Source organism: Dermochelys coriacea, chromosome 9 (genome assembly GCF_009764565.3).
Source record: "Dermochelys coriacea isolate rDerCor1 chromosome 9, rDerCor1.pri.v4, whole genome shotgun sequence".
Taxonomy (NCBI): Eukaryota; Metazoa; Chordata; order Testudines; family Dermochelyidae; genus Dermochelys; species Dermochelys coriacea.
In genome coordinates, this window is record NC_050076.1 from 16,189,512 (window position 1) to 16,207,928 (window position 18,417).

General features: G+C 41.5%; 1 protein-coding gene across 31 annotated transcripts in view; it reads left to right on the forward strand.

The window, feature by feature from the left end:
• Positions 1-860: 860 nt before the first annotated feature.
• The window catches only part of TNIK (TRAF2 and NCK interacting kinase), a 308,457-nt gene continuing 290,900 nt past the window's right edge, over positions 861-18,417 (forward strand). For 6 of the 31 annotated variants that reach the window (XM_043491780.1, XM_038415437.2, XM_043491778.1 and 3 more), the window contains exon 1: positions 868-1,520. In XM_043491780.1, the coding sequence (XP_043347715.1) occupies positions 1,464-1,520 (57 nt within the window). In that variant the 5' untranslated portion in view covers positions 868-1,463. Of the gene's footprint in view, positions 1,521-18,417 lie in introns of all 31 variants that reach the window. The other 25 variants (XM_043491763.1, XM_043491775.1, XM_043491764.1 and 22 more) reach the window with 9 other exon arrangements.

Genomic DNA, 18,417 nt, shown 5'->3' on the forward strand with positions numbered 1-18,417 from the left:
ATAGATAGACAATTAAGTGTAGGCACTCCTTCTACACCTAACAATTCCAGATCCTAATTCATCCAGGAACATGAGTGCTGTGAAAACCTAGATTCATGTATCTGAATCTTGGCAATTTTTGGCCCCAGCCTCCGAATGGTACAAACCTAATATACAGTAAGTGGCTGCTCTTGCACCAGGATGTGTGGAATGCTAAATTCTCTTGGTAAAGGAGGAGTGGCAACATGTGTTGTCTATTTTAATGGTATATTTAGGGGGGTTGGGACCAACAAATGGAAGGATCCAGCTGCTAAATATTCGTGGTGCTTTTGTGCAGAGATGCATCTAGATTTTTTAAGTGGAATTTGGGGAGCTACCATTCTCTATGGCTGGTAGGCTTCTTAGATTTGGAATTTAAATAGAACTATCTGAATCTAGCAGGATCCATGTGCCAGCTACACATTTTTGCAGAGCTGCTGCATCAGTTTGCAACAGGGCCTGGATTTTTTTTTTGGAGTGTCTACATTTTTTATCCCTCTATTTAAACAGTAAAACTTGGGGAAGTAGTGTTCAAAATTGACTGAATGCAGCAGAACCCAGGTACCATGCATGTGTTTTTCCAGTGCTGTTGGGCTGGGTTATATATCAGAATCCAGATTTTTCTCTTAAAGCAGGAACAGCAACACTTCTTTTCAATGTAGATAGTACAATGGGCCAAAATTTGCCAAGATCCAAATGGAGCTAAATGCCAGATCTGGGTTTTTGTGGTGCTCCAACTGTAGGGTGTATGTGTATGTTTGTGGGGGGTGAGAGTGTGTGTTTGTGGCGGTGAGTGTGTTTTTTTCTTTTGAAGTAACTGGAAGGTTACAATTGTTCTTTATTTTGATGGTCCAATTTGAGGGTTATAGGTCCACAAATCGGCAGGGTCAGGGTCCGGGTCCAAGTCCATGCAGTTTTTACTTTTATTCCTTTCTCCTGAAGGATAATAGTGCAAAACACATGGCATGGAAATGCTGCCTGTCTCCTGAGGGAAGGCAACACCCACTTTGTGACTCTCACTCCTCCCAGGAAGCCGTGATAGACACTTGTGTGGCTCTCTCTCCATCCGACTGGAGGAGTTGATGTGTCTCATTATAACAGCAGTCAATGCAGCCGCCATCCACAGAAAAGCAAAAAGCATGTCCTATTTAAATACCCCCACTCCCCAGCATCACCCTTAGCTTTACACCGGCCTCACCCTCCCTACCAAAAGGATTGCAAAGGAAGATTTGCCCAGGCAGACACGGTTTGCTGAGGGATTTTTGTTTTGTTTTGTTGTTGTTGTTGGTTTTTTTTTGCTCGTGTTGTCTTTTTCCGTGGTGTGCTCTGGGGGTGTCTCGCATGAGGAGAGGAGAGGAGTGAAATAGACCCAGGTGGGGATCCACGCAGAAGATCGCAGCGTTTCATTTATATTTTTGGTCAATTTCACCGGCAAAGAAGTAAACATGGCGAGTGATTCTCCGGCTCGGAGCCTGGATGAGATAGATCTCTCAGCCCTGAGGGTGAGCAAAACAAAAATCCTACTCCTAATCCAACACCCCCTCTCCCACCCCCGCGCTTTATGGCTTGGCATGGGCTAAATTTGCTATTTTATGCAAGCGGGTGGCATTTGTTCGGCTTTGCAAGTGTGATTCAGCTGCAGCTCTGGGCGCGCGCGCCCGGGCGTGTGTGTGTGTGTGTGTGTGTGTGTGAGACAGAGCCCCAGTGAGCGTGTGTGTGTGTGACAGAGCCCCAGTGAGCGTGTGTGTGTGAGACAGAGCCCCAGTGAGAGTGGGTGTGTTTGATGCTTTCTGAAGATCGAGGGGAAAAATAAATAAATCTGCATAACTACAACTCGTCGTCCCTCTCCCCCCCCATGCACGGAATAACTAGCCCAGGGTGAGCTGTTGGTCCATATTGCCCGGGACCTGTCCTGTTGCCCCCCAGCGCTGTGTGTGTGTTCATCACGTAGCTCTGGATGGGGGTGGGGTGTAGCTCGGTCATCCCTGCCTGGTTGGTTGCTTTTTGTTTTGTTCACGGGGGAAACGTGTGTGTGTGGGGGGGGGGGTAAGTCCAGGCTTGCACGGCGAGCGGCTCCTCTCCCCCTTTGCTATTCGGCCAGCATCTGGCCCGCAGCGAACCTGCCGCTGCAAGGTAGCGACCCCTTGTGCGGCAGGACGGGGATGGGGACATGGCTGTGCCTCCGTCTGCCATGCTCCCTGCTGGGTCTCTCCGCGGCTCCGCTCCACCTGGGAGAAGGGTGACATTTCCCTTTCATCTGGGTTCAACCAGGTGGCAGAGACAGTGGTTTGAATTAAAGCACAGACGCACACAAACCCTGGCCAGGGAGAATGTGGCTTTTCGTTTCTTTTTTGTCCTCAGAGATGTGGTAATTCCTACAGCCGCACTTACCCTGCTGATCTGCCTGCTCTTTCGTGGGGCCTGGCTCAGCTGCTGCCTTTCCCCTGTATGGAAGGAGGTAGTGGGGAAAATAAAGTCCATTTTGACGTTATAATTGTGAAATTGGCATAATGAGCCCTTAAGGATTTCCCTCCTCACCTCCATTGCCCTCAGGAGAATGGGATGCACCTTTCCTTGCCGTTCTCATCAGGCACCAGCTTGTCTTATGGAGCTTGATTAAATAAATGCTTGTACACACACCTGTGTGTGTGTGTGAATTTGTATTTTTATACACACGGGTCATCAGTGGAACGGAATCAATGTGGGCTACTAACACAGATGTGGTGGGCAGGCATTGGAGTGTGGAGGGTCACACCTTGTGGTGCAGCACATTGTCACACACTGATGCTAAACCCCGGGAGCCTTTTTTGTGTGAGTCTTCGTCTGTTTCATTAGCTCCTCCCCTTCCCCCCCCCCCACTATTTTAAAAGATACAGCCCTTATTTTAATTTAAAATGTACCGTTTAGATGTCAAGTTTACCAAATATGGCAGCCATCACTTTCTTTGTGACCTGGCGTTTTTCCTCCTCTTTCTGTAACTTTTATTTTCTTCCATCCTTTTGGTCCTAAGACTATATTGCAGGTTTCAGGTAGTAGTCGCTTAAAGGAGTAGAACCTAGCATGAATATGGCTCTTGCAATTCCGGTCTGAAAGCTCATTCCTGCTTTATTACAGCAAGACTGCTTATTCCACTGCTGGCACTGACTGTTTGAAAAAGAAAAAGAAAATTAGACACAGCATCCACTGAAGACTTTCAAGAGTGTAGTCTTAGAAATATTATTTGCTTCAGTGAAAAGAAGGTCCCCCTTTAACTCATTTGCCCCACTTTCTTGCTGGTGAGTTTCTGGCTGAATAAGGCTGCAAATGGTTGCTCAGTAGTTCAAGGTGTGGACAAGATTGGAATATCAGGACCCTGCATTTTAAAAATAAACATTTAGGTTCAATTCACCTCTCACTTATGCTGGAGAATATCCGGAGAAATGTGATTGGCCATAACACCAGTGTAAAGCATATGTCATCTGAAAGAAGAAACAGCCCCTACATAACTGTGGTTTGTTTGTTTGTTCTTAAGGAATCAGCAGTTTAATGTCCTCATAACACTTATTTTAAGAATTTCTGTAGAATTTCCTTCCAATTTAAGGACCTGTGTGTTTTACAATTATATCATCATATTTTTGTTTGTGTGTGTGTGTGTGGTTTTTTTTTTAAATGGCAGATCTTGTGCAAGATATAGTCTGTCCAAAATAACTGATATTCTTTTAGCCTCTGAGCAGGACTGTGTTTGCATTTGAAAAAAATGATTGCAAAAATGGAGATATGAAATTCTCTCCTGAAATTGCATTCATTTTGCCTCTTGCTTTGCACTCTTTCCATGGCATTGTGCCCCTGTCCCCAAATAAAAAAAAAAAAAATTCAACCAAAAAGCTAGCCTCCATTAATTTGATCAGCCACAGGATCTGTTGGCTTGGATTAATGGTAGATCTGCCTCAACAGTATCTAGATGTTGAGTCTCTTTATGCTGCCGCTTTGAACCCCTGAAGAATGGTTGGTGCCAGTGTTGACTGGTGAGGAAGGAGGGTGTATGAGAAAATAAAGGGCATGCTGTGAATCTTCACATATCAAAGTGAAGATAATCTGTCCAGAGCTCCCAAAATTAAGAGACATGTATTGGGTTGGAGAAAAGCCTATTTGTATCTACTACATCAGATAAATTATTCAAGAACAGTTAATCTATGTGCACATTTTACCCTACGTGATGCTCCAAGGTCGGCAAGACCTAGGGTGAGCTGCTGCTCTGGCTCAGAAGTAGCCCTTAGCATTAGGGATCAAATTTTTCTCAACACCTAGCTGTAAAGAATAGATGTCATTAATTCATTTGGGCCTGAACTTCATTTTTTAATGCTTTACTCCCCAATGTACATGGCACACATTTCCTGGGCATAGCAGACATTCCTTGGATATGCACAAAATCCAAAGAGGAAGAGTAGCAGACGCTGAATAATTTAAATGGGAGAGGCCTGTTATGGCATTTTCATTTCAATTATTCAAGTCAAACAAAAAAACCTTTAATTCCCTAATTTGTTGAGGAATAGCTCTTCTAAACGAACCTCATTTAGCACTTAGAATAACTGAAGGTTATTCAGCTGATACGTTGTGGAGTTTCAATCATTCCACAGTGTCTGAATCAAAAATCAATAGTAAATTTGCTGCCAGAGCGCAAAACATGTCAGTGAGGAGTAATTTCCTTAGGCTCACACAATTTAATTCCTTACAAAATAAGGAAAAGGCTGTATTGTTGCAGCTTTATAAATGTGTGTGTCTAGGTGGAGGAACCATTGTTCAGTTCTCAACATGTCGGAAATAATGAGAAATAGCTATTAAAAATGTTATAAACCAGAAGCGGACAGCCATTCAAAGTTAGGTTGACATAACAGTTCATGTCTAAAAACAAAATGGGAAAAACTAAAAGAAATGCTTATGAAATGTGTCACTATGTTTGATTCAACTGAAATTTTGTTTCTGTAAACATACTGATTAGAAAGAGAACACAATGCACAGAAAAACTGCCTATTAATAAGCAGTCAAGTAAACTTACACTACATTGAGTCTTAATCATGAGGTTGTCATCTTTCTTACTTCTGGTTTCCTTTTCTCTCAAGTAATAGGGGTATAGTCTACACTTCCATGGAATTAAAGCATGGTGTGCAGTTAAATATTGAATATGGTTTGAATAAAACCAAGAGTCCTGGCAAACCCTTTTTCACACAAGTAGGTTTTAGTGGCCTATGTAGTCTCACTGACTATTTGCCTGAGCAGGAATTTGCAGAATTGGACTGTAAACTGACATTAATAAACGCCATTTAAAAATAATAATAAAGTTTTTCCACGTTGATATTTATGCCAACCAAAGATTGGTCCACCACAGTAGTGTGTGTATGTGGAACAAAGGACTGAAGCAATTAAAATTTATGCATTGGGTGTGACCTGCTTAAAATGCATGGATCGGTGCACCTGATAAGCATATTTAGGACCCAGTTTGCCTTCTTTGCTGTCTGTCTCCATCAATCATTTTATACAGTGCTCATCATCATGGTATCTATGTGCCTTAGCTTCAAAAGGGAAAGCTGAGGGCACATGAAAAGGCAGAATGAGGCCTTACATATTGGAAGAATTCTGGAAATATTGATCATTCAGAAGGCTGATGACTATTGTTAATGTTACAGAAAACTGTAAGTTGAGATGATGAGGATACCTAAGAACAGGTAGTACCACATATTACACTGACATGAGGATTAGACAAATAGCAAAATAATGTTCTTTTATACTGGGTTGGAAGTTATTATTTTATATTTTTGCCAGTCTTTTTGACATGTTTAATAGCAGAATGAGTTGAATTGGCTTGGCTGTTAACAGAATAATGTTCAATATCAGGAATAGAGCAGGCTGTTGAGATGCACTTTAAATAGGGGGACTTTTTTAAAAATAAAAATGAGGATTTAGTAACTAGAGATCCAATAGGACATTTTTTGCTACTGTTAAATTCACACTATGTTGTAAATCCAACATATAATAGTTCTCTGTCTATAAGGTGCTTAAAGATTTTTTTTTTCTTTAAGAGGTTCATAGATTCATAGATACTAAGGTCAGAAGGGACCATTCTGATCATCTAGTCCGACCTCCGGTTTTATAACCTGCTCCTCTTTAGTGGGCTCCCAGATCTCTGGCCTGAGCCCAAACCTCTACACTCCAGTTTTACAGGCCCGCACAAGCCTGAGTCAGCTGACACAGGCCAGCCGACACAGGCCAGCCATAGGTGTTTATTGCTTTGCAGACATACCATAGACTTTAGGGCCAGAAGGGACCATTACAATCATTTAGGCTGAGCTCCTGTACATTGCAGGCCATAGAACTTCACCCACCCACTCCTGTAATAGGCCCATAACCTCTGGCTGTGTTACTGAAGTTTTCATACCTTAATTTAAAGACCTAAAATTATAAAAAATCCATCATTTACTCTAGTTCAGACCAGCAAGTGACTTGTGTGCAGAGAAAGGCAAAACCCCTTCCTCCTCCCCCAAGTCTCTGCCAATCTGACCTGGGGGAAAATTCCTTCCCAACCACAAACATGGTGATCACTTAGACCGTGAGCATGTGGGCCAGAGGTACCAATCAGACACTGGAAAAGAATTTTCTATATTAACTCAGAGCCCTCCCCATCTAGTGTCCCATCTCTGGCCATTGGAGACATTTGCTAATGCCATTGTAGGCAATCTCATCATACCATTCCTTCCATAAATTTATCAAGCTCTTGAAATATGTTAGTTTTTTGCCCCCAGTATTCCCCTTGGAAGGCTGTTCCAGCACTTTACTCCTCTGATAATTAGAAACCTTTGTCTAATTATAAACCTGTTGATGGCCAGTTTATATCCATTTATTCTTGTGCCAGCATTGGCCCTTAACTAAAATAACTCCTCTCCTTCCCTGGTGTTTATCCCTCTGATGTATTTTTAAAGAGCAATCATATCTCCCCTGAGCTTTTGTTTTGTTAGGCTAAACAAGACAAGCTCCTTAAGTTTCCTTTTGTAAGTCAGGGTCTCCATTCCTCTGATCATCTTAGTAGCCTTTCTCTGCACCTGTTCCAGTTTGAATTTATCTTTCTTAGGAGAAACATAGGAGAACATAGGAGACCAGAACTGCACACAGTGTTCCAGATGAGGTATCACCAGTGCGTTGTATAATGGCAATAACACATCCCTGTCTCTACTGGTAATATCTAGCCTAATGCATCCTAGGGGCATTAGCAACCTCTTTCATGGTCACATCACATCAGTGGCTCATGGTCATCCTGTGATTGACCAACATACTCAGGTCTTTCTCCTCCTCTGTCGCTTCCAACTATAGTCTCCAACTTATACCAAAAATTCTTGTTCTTTAGTCCCTAAGTGCATGACTTTTCATTTTGTTCTATTAAATTTTGTTGCATTCTGTTACCCAGTTTTCAAGGTTGTCCAGTCTTGTATGATATTCTGGTTCTCCTCTGTACTGGCTTTACCTCCCAGCTTTGTATCATCTGCAAAGTTTATTAGCACACTTCCACTTTTTGTGCCAAGGTCATTAATGAAAGTGTTAAATAAATTTGTCCCAAGACCGATCTTTAAGGAACTCCACCAGTAACTTCCCTCCAACCTGACAGTGTCAGCATGTCATTTTTCAATATAACAGATTTCAATGTCCCGGAGCCTAGTTTTTCAAACATGTATATTAGCAGGATTGGGCCCCAAGACCGCCTGTGAGCTATTGCAATGGTTGCCATAGCTTGATCAGCTACTGCCTAATCCATCTTGAATCACCGCTTCTCAGCCACTTGAGTGTGAAAGTTGCTCTAGAAAAACAAATCCTATTCTTTCATCACTTTGAGACTTGGTTATTGCACAGCTGTGCCTTGTCTAACTAGTTTTGGCATGCCTGGATTTAATATGCTTAGGTGCACTTTGTTCTTATATGTGATTTAAGCAATAAGGACCACATAGCAATCCTTCATTAGTCAGAGAAGGACCCGCTGGAGTGGATAAGGAGAAGGGGCTTGTGGAAAATAGAAGGCACTTAGCAGCTGTTCCTTGCCTAATTGGTAAAGGAGCCTATGTGGCTCCTTATTTTATTATAAACCAAGAACAGTCTGAAAGCAAATCCCTGAATCAGAACACTGCTGACTCTGGGGTGTTTGAAAGCCAGATCTGGATTTACAGCTTGAGCTCCTCTCTGTGATAAACCTGGCTGCTAGAGATCAGCGGGCATTGTTTCTCTCTCTCTCTTTTTTTTTTTTTTTTTTTTTTTGGTGAAAGGCTGATGTCACTTGCCTCAATGCCTCTGTTTCTGGATGCTCAATTTTAGACTCCTAAAAGAGGCTTTACTTCCAAAAAGTGCTGAGCACCCATCCTCTGGAAATGGGGTCCCTTTAATGTACGTGGTGTTGGGGTCCCCAACTCACTTGTCACTTTGGAAACTCTTGGTATTAGGGTTGGTTCCAGGGGAAGATGCTAGGATAAGTAGTAGTGATATTGGCTGACTTGTGTAGAACTGGATGAAATGCAATGGTGTCACTGTTTATTCCCATAGCTGTGCCTCTGTAGGACAGTGAAGTTTTGATGACCGTTTGTTTGCATTAGCTGATCTTTATTAATTAAGATATGAGCCTCTTGTGCACTAGAAAGAATGCTGGCATTGTATTGTTACCAGTATTTCATCAGTTTGATAACATAGGATATATCACATAGAGTAAAGACAGGCTAGAAACGCTAATAATGCTCCAAACGTATGAACAGCCACTCTAATACATCATGCATTTAAGCAAAGTGTTGGAGTGGTGATCTGGGAGGGAGCCACTGGTTAAAATTCTGCCATCAAATTGAAGGGAAGTTTGAAGTGATTTTCCTGAGTATCTTCTTTCTAGATACTGCTAAATCAGTTCTACTAGAGATGACTTATCCTTGAGGCTCATATAAATACTTTGAAGAGCAGTGTTGTTGTGGTGGTGCCTTTGTACAATATGCTACAGTTCAAAATGTCAGATGTTCCCTTTGGGGAGAAAAAAAATCCTGGGGAACAACACACCCAACAAGGTCTTCATCATCATCCGTTCTACATGACACAAGCAGAAGAATGTTCTGTACTGTCAATATACTGCATATCTTTCAGACTCTGAGGTATAAATTCTTCCAACACATGCACTTAATGAGTTTTAAGCCTCAGTCAGGAAACCCCATGAGCACATGCTTAAAGTTAACATGTGCTTAAATGTCTCTGATCAGTAGTGATGTTTTCCTGAATTGGCCTATGTTTAGTAGTGCTTTTGGTTAGGGCTCTAATGAGAGTTTTTGGTTAAAAGGGAAACAAAAGAAAGCAATCTGCACTGCCTCTCCTCTCTACCTTCCAATATATGAGGTTTATTGAATGCCAGGGAGTGGGGGATTTTGTTTAAAACATTGGCTTCCCTTAAATTGGCACTGATATAGCCTATTCCTGTACAGTCCTGAATCTTAGCAAATATCTCCTATTTCTTCCCTTTCCCCTCCATGAGTGGGGACACGAAGAACATCATCTCATGAGTATTCTAAAATCTGCTGTTGATATTTATTTGACACTTCAGGTTTAAAAGCAAAATAGCCTAGTGATTATTGAATACGACTGACACCTTTACTAATTGGGAATGGTATACTAAGTATCACTACTAATAGCTCTCGTCTGCAACCCTGCATATCTTCTGTGTACCAAATATACACTATGTAAATACAAGTAAGTAGTAATTGGTTGAAATGCTCTTGGCTTCTTGAGTTCTGGATTTGTCACCATTAGGGTTGAACCATTTCCTGCTAATGGTCTCACTGAATCTCTCTCTCTGTCTCTGTTCCTTTCTCGTGGCCAAATCATATTCCTTTAGAGACTTGTCATGTTGTTAAAAAATGTGGCTATGAAACATCTGCTGCTGTAGGGCCTTGACCTCTGCTCTAGTCAACTATCAAGACAACTTTTGTTTTGATTGGTTGTTTTGTTTTTAAACTACAGAATATAGCACTAATCCAGCAAGGCACTTACCGGTACTTAAATCTGCTCAAGCACATGCTTAACTTTAAGTATGTGCTTAAAGTACTCGGCTAGGTTGGAGCGTAAGGATGGTAAAAGTAACTCTTAAAAAAAGGCTTTTCAATAGTGCATGTACATAAAAGGCAGTCAGTACATCAGATTACACCTTTTATACACACGCGGGGCAAATGATCAGCGTAGACCCTGTAATTTCTATATGAAGGTGTTCAGCTACAAAACTACATTAAATGTAGTGGGTAGAACAGGTGGTTAGGAATAATTGTGATCTCCATTTGAACTGGCTGTAAATGTATTGACAATAATCACCCATGTACGTCCAAGGAATAGATGCACTTGAAAGTTACTGTATACAGGATCATGATGCACAGACAGTGCAATCATAACTTCAATTTGCAAACTCTGAGATGCTCTTTGAAAATCCTTCCCTTACAATCGGATTTGAATCTTAAATTTCCCTGCTTGATACCTTAAGACCAAGGGCAAAATATTGATCATCATTCTGACTTCCACAGACTTAAAATATAAACAAGGAGCTTCTAAAACAATCCAATTAGATTTCAAACAGTTCTATCTCTAGGGCAACTAGCAATAATGGGCAAATAGGTAACATGGTGTGGAGAAGGGAAAAAATACAGTTTGATGCAATTTATAACATCACAATCGTGACAATCAGCAATAGCCATTAAAGAGAGCAAGAGAAGACTCAACTCCCGTTTGGTATGATATATATCAGAGGGGTAGCCGTGTTAGTCTGGATCTGTAAAAGCGGCAAAGAGTCCTGTGGCACCTTATAGACTAACAGACGTATTGGAGCATAAACTTTCCTGGGTGAATACCCACTTCATCAGATGCATGTATTCACCCACGAAAGCTTATGCTTCAATACTTATGTTAGTCTATAAGGTGCCACAGGACTCTTTGCTGGTATGATATAGGTCATCATGCCAATCTCTCTTTGATTCTGTCTTATTGTAATCGTATTACATTTTGAAAAGCTTGTTTTTTGAGAGTTGAAGTTACAGTAGTATGTAGCTCTTCTAATGCTAACCTTCCTTTGGAGAGCTATGGATGGAGACTGGCTTTCTCCCCATTTTACAAATGGGAAAACTGAAAAAAATGAAAACAAAACCTGTGGCAGTGCGTCTCAAAGCCTGCATCCACAGACTAGGGCTTGCGATACAAAATAGCAGCATAGATGCTTCTGCTCAGGCTCTGAGATCCACCCCCTTGGTGGGTTTCAGAGCCTGAGTGGGAACAGCTATGCTACTATTTTTAGCACTGTAGCATGAGCCTGAAGACCTGGTCTCTGAGACTTGCTGCGCTGGTGCTTTTTTGGTGTGAGGTTTAGACATATCCTGAGATGTGAAGCAATATATTCAAAGTCACACAGCAGACTAGGGGCAGAGCTGGGACTAGAACCCAGGGCTCCTGATTCTTAGCATAGCACATCACCCTCTCCATTGGACTACACTGGCTTGCTGCTCTAACAGAAGCTGAAATCATTTCAAGTTACATGAAGAGCTGCATTTAGTAGTTATAAAGCCAGTAGCCTTTGATTTTTTCCCCCCTCTATCTCCCTCCCTTCTCCTTTTGTTGCTCTGAACTATGCCTGCATATTGAAATTGCCTGAGAATAGAGCAGGCAGCAAATGCAATGAGCTTTGATATTCTGCACGTAAAAGGCTTATGATTTCAGAGGGAGAACTGTCTAAAGAAATGGCAAAACTTGTTTTCCCCAGCACTAAATGCAGGACTAATCCTGAGGTAGGGGCTCATTGCCCTCAATTTCCCAGCACGGTGCTCCACTTCTTGCAAGACTGGGCCCTAGCTTTTTGCTTTTGTACTCGAGTTTGGCTAATTGCTTGTTTTAAAAGGGGAAGGAAGCATATGAAGTTGGAAAAAAGTGTTTAACAAAGAGGTTTAATCGTGATTCACTTATAATTTTCTGCACTCTTGATTTTACTGTTTTAAATGGTGAACACTTCCAGAATGGAGAAAGGCTCCTATCTTTCAGTCCAGAATGGTTTTTCTGATATTACTCACTTTCCCCACATACACACCAGGCACATCTCCGAAGTTCCAGGTATGTGTTGTAATAATCGTCATTAATGTAAGTGATAAAATAAGGCAGCCAGCACTATAGTATCCAGGTGGATTTCATATATTTTAGGGCAAGAGCAAGCAAAGTTTCTTCCCTGCAGAATAGGTAAGCAGACATGATGTTGAAGCAATTGCCCAGCACAGAACTAACTAGCTACCATGAATTTAGCAAAGAGCAAAACCAAGGCTGTAAGTTAAATGCTAGTGTAATAGGATGAAGGATAATGATCCCTGTCTTGTGACAGGAATATTTGGCTTTGGAGATGAGTTGGTCAGAAAATGAGATGGGGTGTTTATATGGAAAATTTTACTTTTTGGCTTTCTGATGAAATCTTGATTTTTTTTTTTAAAGGAAAGCAGATGCTTTCTATGAAAAGTTTCATTGAGCCAAATATCCAATTTTTGTGGCTGGGGGAGGGGAAAGTTTCAATGGAACATTTTTGACCGGCCCTGATTGAAGGGATTCCTACTTATGGTTAATGGAAGACCTGGACATAAGATATCTTATCAATGTTCTTACACTCTGGCCAAACTCTGACATGTAACCAGTGGAGCAAATTCCAGAGAAAAGGCCCAACCTTTGAGTTCCCAGACCCTGATAGGTAATGTTTTTTTAAAAAAAGGGTGGGAGGAAACCTTTCCCAATTCTTGGACAGCTCATGTGCATGTTTTATGAATGTGGAGGAATGGACAGAAACTTGCACTATTTAAAGCCTGTTTGTTGACAAGGCAGATATTAGACAGCCTCTACAACCTTGAATCTGACCCATAAAGTCTGCTCCCTTAAGAATGAGAGTCAATTCCCGTTCCTTGCTGCTTTCTCCTCGGAGTGGCAGATATGCCTTATTAGTGGGGTAACTTCAGAATGAGCACCATTTTGCAACAGGAACAGCTACCTAATGGATTTGATTTGTGATACTTGCTGGGGAAATAAAAGGTCCCTCAAAGGTCACAAGCCCTGGCTTTACCCATTAAGCCAATAAGCTGGCAGTCTCTCTCCAGGAAGACCTTTGATTTCAAATTGTTCTCTGGGTTTTACACAACACCATATGTGGTGGATATTTGTGGTGGATGTTTTTGTCTGAGAAACAAAAATGGCTTGAGTTACCGAAGGGAACTGGGATAATATCAGTCCCAAAGTGAAGGGAAGAACAATAACTTCATGGGTGATCTCTGGTATCCAAAAAGAGAACATCTCCAGTGCAATTTTGATTATCAGTATGGGAAGTTCAATCAATTAGGCAACCTTGATCATCCAATAATGGATGTCGGGGACCACTTCCCTGTTTTGGGTAGCCGAGACTTGGGAAATCCAGATAGTATCACAATTGTGAACTGACGAGCATGGCCTGCTGCAAGAAAAATGCCTCCTTTAATTTGCTCAAGAGCCTGGGAGTGATAAGTCCCTCCTTAATTGTGAATCCTCATCAGTCCGGTAGATATAATGTGCTTTTCTTAATTACCCCACTCCAAAAGGGATGTGTGTGGTTTTTTTTAATTGCTTTTAGCTAGAAAAGTGCATGAAACGCTGAAACTGTGTCTGCATACTTCTTCTGTAGAGTGCTTTAAAGAGCTAAACCACTAGGTTGCATAAAGAAAAGGAGTACTTGTGGCACCTTAGAGACTAACAAATTTATTTGAGCATAAGCTTTCGTGAGCTACAGCTCACTTCATCGGATGCATTTCCACCAAATAGTTAGTCTCTAAGGTGCCACAAGTACTCCTTTTCTTTTTGCGAATACAGACTAACATGGTTGCTACTCTGAAACTAGGTTGCATGTTCTTTTGAAAAGAACACTTTTAGGTGCAAAAGGTATAGCAAAGTGTGGATGTTGCTTTATAAATTAGGAATAATCCACAATTAAATTGAGTAACTCAACACATTTGTCACTTCCTTCCTCTTTTCATTTATTTACTTCTAAGATAAACTGGTAATGGGAATTAACATAAAAGTTAATAGCCATTCCTTCTCTAGCTCATTCTCCTGTTTCCTAGGTACTGTACTGCATCACATGTCGTATGTCAGGTAATCTCTGGTCATTGTGTCAATTTTCTAACTCTTAGAGATGGCAGATGCTATAGGGATGCCAAAAGTGATTATTATTGTTGCAATACTTAAGAGGCACAACAGGATATCAGAGAAGAAGTTGAAGAACCAGCGTCAATACAGAATTTCATTGTTTCTCTTTGATTGTAGCTCTTCAGTTTGCCAGATATCTGAAGGCCTCCTTGAAAAACCTGACTTTACATTATGCACCTGCAAATGTATGTATCTGACTTGCTGAAGCAAATGGTTGGTTTTTGTGTACATTGACATTTTTGGGTGAGACTTTTTCAAAAGCACTTAGCGTTGGCCTAACTCTTCTCCCCGTGACGTTGATGGAAGTTTACTGTTGACAATAGTGGGTGCTGAGTTAGTCCAATGCAAAATGCTTATGAAAATCCCACCTTATGTGATTGCACCTATTGAGACTTTTTGAAAATATAGGTCTACATTTTCAAATGTGGGTGCCTAAAACTAGGCACCTAAGTGAAAAGCAGCCTCACTTTGCAGAGCTGTTGAGCATCTACAACGTGAAATCAATCCTGGAGCTCAGCATCTCTGAAAATCAGGACACAGTTATTAAGGTGCTTGATTTTAGGTAGCCAACACTGCAAATGTTGATCCAAATGAGTCCAGGTGTGGATCTGAGTTCTGCAAGCCAAATGTGCCTGGAATTTTTTTTTAATTCTCAAAAAGAAAATGAGTACTTGTGGCACTTTAGAGACTAACAAATTTATTTGAGCATAAGCTACAGCTCACTTCATCGGATGCAGCTCACTTCATTGGATGCATGCATCGGATGAAGTGAGCTGTAGCTCATGAAAGTTTATGCTCAAATAAATTTGTTAATCTCTAAGGTGTCACAAGTCCTCTTTTTCTTTTTGTGAATACAGACTAACACGGCTGCTACTCTGAAACCTTTTTTTATTCTGTGAACAAAATGGTATTGACTTTATGTATAGAAGCCTCTTCTAAATAATATAACTAGCCATTTAAAAATTCCCTTCTCAAGAGACCAAATGGCACTGTGGATGAATGACCCTGCATATTTTTCAGTTAAAAAAAAAAAAGGCTTCCCTATAGCTATAGAGGCCTCCAAAGACAACTCAGATTGTTCCTCTTAAATATATTGGATGTGGCGAAAAAGGCGTCGTCCTGTATGTTATGTACCCCAGGAATTAAAAACCCAATAACTTCCAAGCAATGTTTCGGGCTGCAATGAATCCCGATCCCTCAGTTAACACCTTTTGCTCCCACTTCCCCACCCAACAGTAGAATGGAAATGGTGACTTCATCTTAAACATAGTGGGGCTGCCAGCACTCCATGTTGGAGTGGAAAGGGCAATGCAGTTTTCCCTCTAGTTCATGCAGTTTTCCCTCTAGTTCAATATTCACTCTTAGCACCCTGGCTGCCAGTGTCTGGGGGTGGGGGGAGTCATGCAATATGTAGCATCTTCTAAATGGCTAATGCTCCAGGAAGAAAGAAATGGGGATGGGGTGGATAGGGGAGGGAAGCAGTGGTTTTGGAGTGTTGCCTGGCCCCCAGGTTTTAAAATTAAAAGGTTTTTAAATAGTCTTTTTTCTGGCTACGCAGACAAGCTGTCTTCATTGCAATAAGTCTTGGGCTTTTAAATATTGATTAGCTAAGAGACTGTGGTGCTTCTGTGGTCTTCCTCTTGCCACCCTGTAGGGATCAGTGTATTAGTATGTTCAAAGAGCCTGGAATAGCTAAATGGGATTGTGGTAATGAGAGCTTTGCAAATGGTCTCCAAAGTGAAACTCTCAGCCACAGTGACTACCTCCTCCTGTCTGAATACCCTGGACTGCTCTAAATATAAATACTGCCCAGAGCTCTGCACTGATGGACATGCTGAAAGAGGACAAAAACAAATTTCCCAAGTCTAGTATACTGAATTCAATACACTCTTCCCTGGTGATGATGGACAGAAATCTCAGCCATTTGCTCTGAACTAATATTCAGTGAACTTTTAATGGGCATCAGGAGTACTATGAAAAGGAAAGGAGAACTGGTACGTGAAGAAATGAAACGGAGCAGCGGGAGCTGAATCAGGACCCGTGAGAACATCCCTCTTCAGATTGGCACTTGCTCATTGATTTAGCCTTGCTATCTTAAAAGGGATTAATTTAAGCCCAGGTTTCAGGACTTTCCTGAATTGGCGCTACTGTCACAAGTTTCAGAGTAGCAGCCGTGTTAGTCTGTATTCGCATACACTGTCATAAGTGTAAACTCATTCTCAGCAAGTTGTGCAAACTTGACTGAAACCAAATGTTTACATATAGAAAAAGATTGTGAAGTAGTCACAAGAAATTCTTAGTATTTGAATGCTGGGAGTGCCTCCAGTTGAAATTGTGGACCTGACTGTGGTAGGGACTGTTGAAACCCAGAGATAATCTAGCCTGAAAAACTTCAAATCTAAGTAGTCAAGACAGAGAAACTAAAAAAGAGATGTAGTATTATTGGTCGCACTTTACAGATGGAAATATGAGTCTCAGAGAGATTAAGGCCCTAATCCAGCAAAGCATTTAAGCATGTGCTTAACTTGAACAATGTGAGGAGTTTCACTGAAGTCAATGGGACTGCTCACATGCTTGAAGTTTAAATGTGGGCCTTGACCCAGGAAAGCACAAATGACTTGCTGATGGTTACACAGGAAGGCTGTAGTAGAGCCAAGAGTTGAACTCAGATCTCCTGAATGCCAGGTCAGGGTTTAGCCATAAGGCCTTCTTGCCTTCCAAGTTCTTGTCTCTGAAGCTGGAAATAAAAAATAAATACAACACTCTTGGGACAAAATAGTGGGCCAAATTATCAAAGGGGCCTTAATGCAACTTCTAAACCAGTGGTGGGCGGCCTACAAGCTGCATGCGGCCCATCAGGGTAATCCACCGGCGGGCCGCCAGACAGTTTGTTTACATTTGCACAGCCAGCCGCAGCTCCCAGTGGCTGCGGTTTGCTGTTCCCGGCCAATGGGAGCTGCAGGAAGTGACGCGGACTGCAGAGACATGCTGGCTGCCACTTTCTGCAGCTCCCATTGGCTGGCACCGGTGAACCGCGGCCAGTGGGAGCTGCGGGTGACTGTGCAAATGTAAACAAACCATCTGGTAGCCTGCCAGCAGACTAGCCTGACGGGCCACAGGTTGCCCACCACTGTTCTAACCTTTGCTGTCCCCAAGCAAACATCATCTGAGCACACAAATTGTGTAGCCTGATGTCTGGCTACTCTGCATGTGAAGATGCAGGACTCCTGCACAGGCAAGAATGCATGTGCCAACAGCAGGTTTCATCCTGCAAATGCTTGTGTACATGATGTGAGTCAAATTATGTCCCATTGAACTTGGAGGCTATTTTCAAAATGTCTTGTTAAGAGTGCTGCTGCCTGTCCATCCTCCTGAATGTACTGTGGAGTTTGTTAGTTTTCAAGTGTATTGTCTGGTCTTCTTTGAAATGACTCGCTTGATGAGGCTTCTTTCAATGCATTCAATGCATAATCAAGGGACCTGAAGGGTGCTCTGAGACCATTGTGGAAGCTATTAGTTGCCCAATTCTTATTAATATGAGTGGTAATGTGACACTAAAAGCCTGCACTACACAATTCTATCTTTCATTAACAATTTTATCTGATTACTGGGGATGGAGTTCTGAGCAAAGTGTATTCAGTAAAGAATAGAAAGATAATGAGGAAAAAATATTAAAAACAGAGGAAGTTCACATATACTTGAAATTAACAGATCTGCTTTCTTCGGGCATTAAATGTCCTAGATCTTCAGTTCTTCTTCTTGTGAGCTATGTGTTTCTATGGAATGGTATTTGTTTTCAAAGGCACCACATGGTTACACTGGATGTGGATTGATCATTCCAGTGCTACTCTATACTAGGAGGTAAAAAACAAGCCATGAAGCAGATAACAGAAGGAAAGACCTGGTGGATAAAAACAGATGTAAAGTGAGCATAACAAAACTTGTTTTCCTTAAAGGAAATAATTGAGGGCAAGTTATCATTTATGATGACCTGGCCAAGGTGACTCATGTACTGCAATATAATGAGTCACATGTTAATGACCTGCAAAGGAAAAGTGCCAAATTCCAGTAAATTTATCATTGTGTAGTTCAATAGTCAGGCTAAAGAAATGTGTTTAGCATATTGGTACCTAAAATGTTCCTGAAAATAACTGGTATTTAGAACCATAAATGCATCTC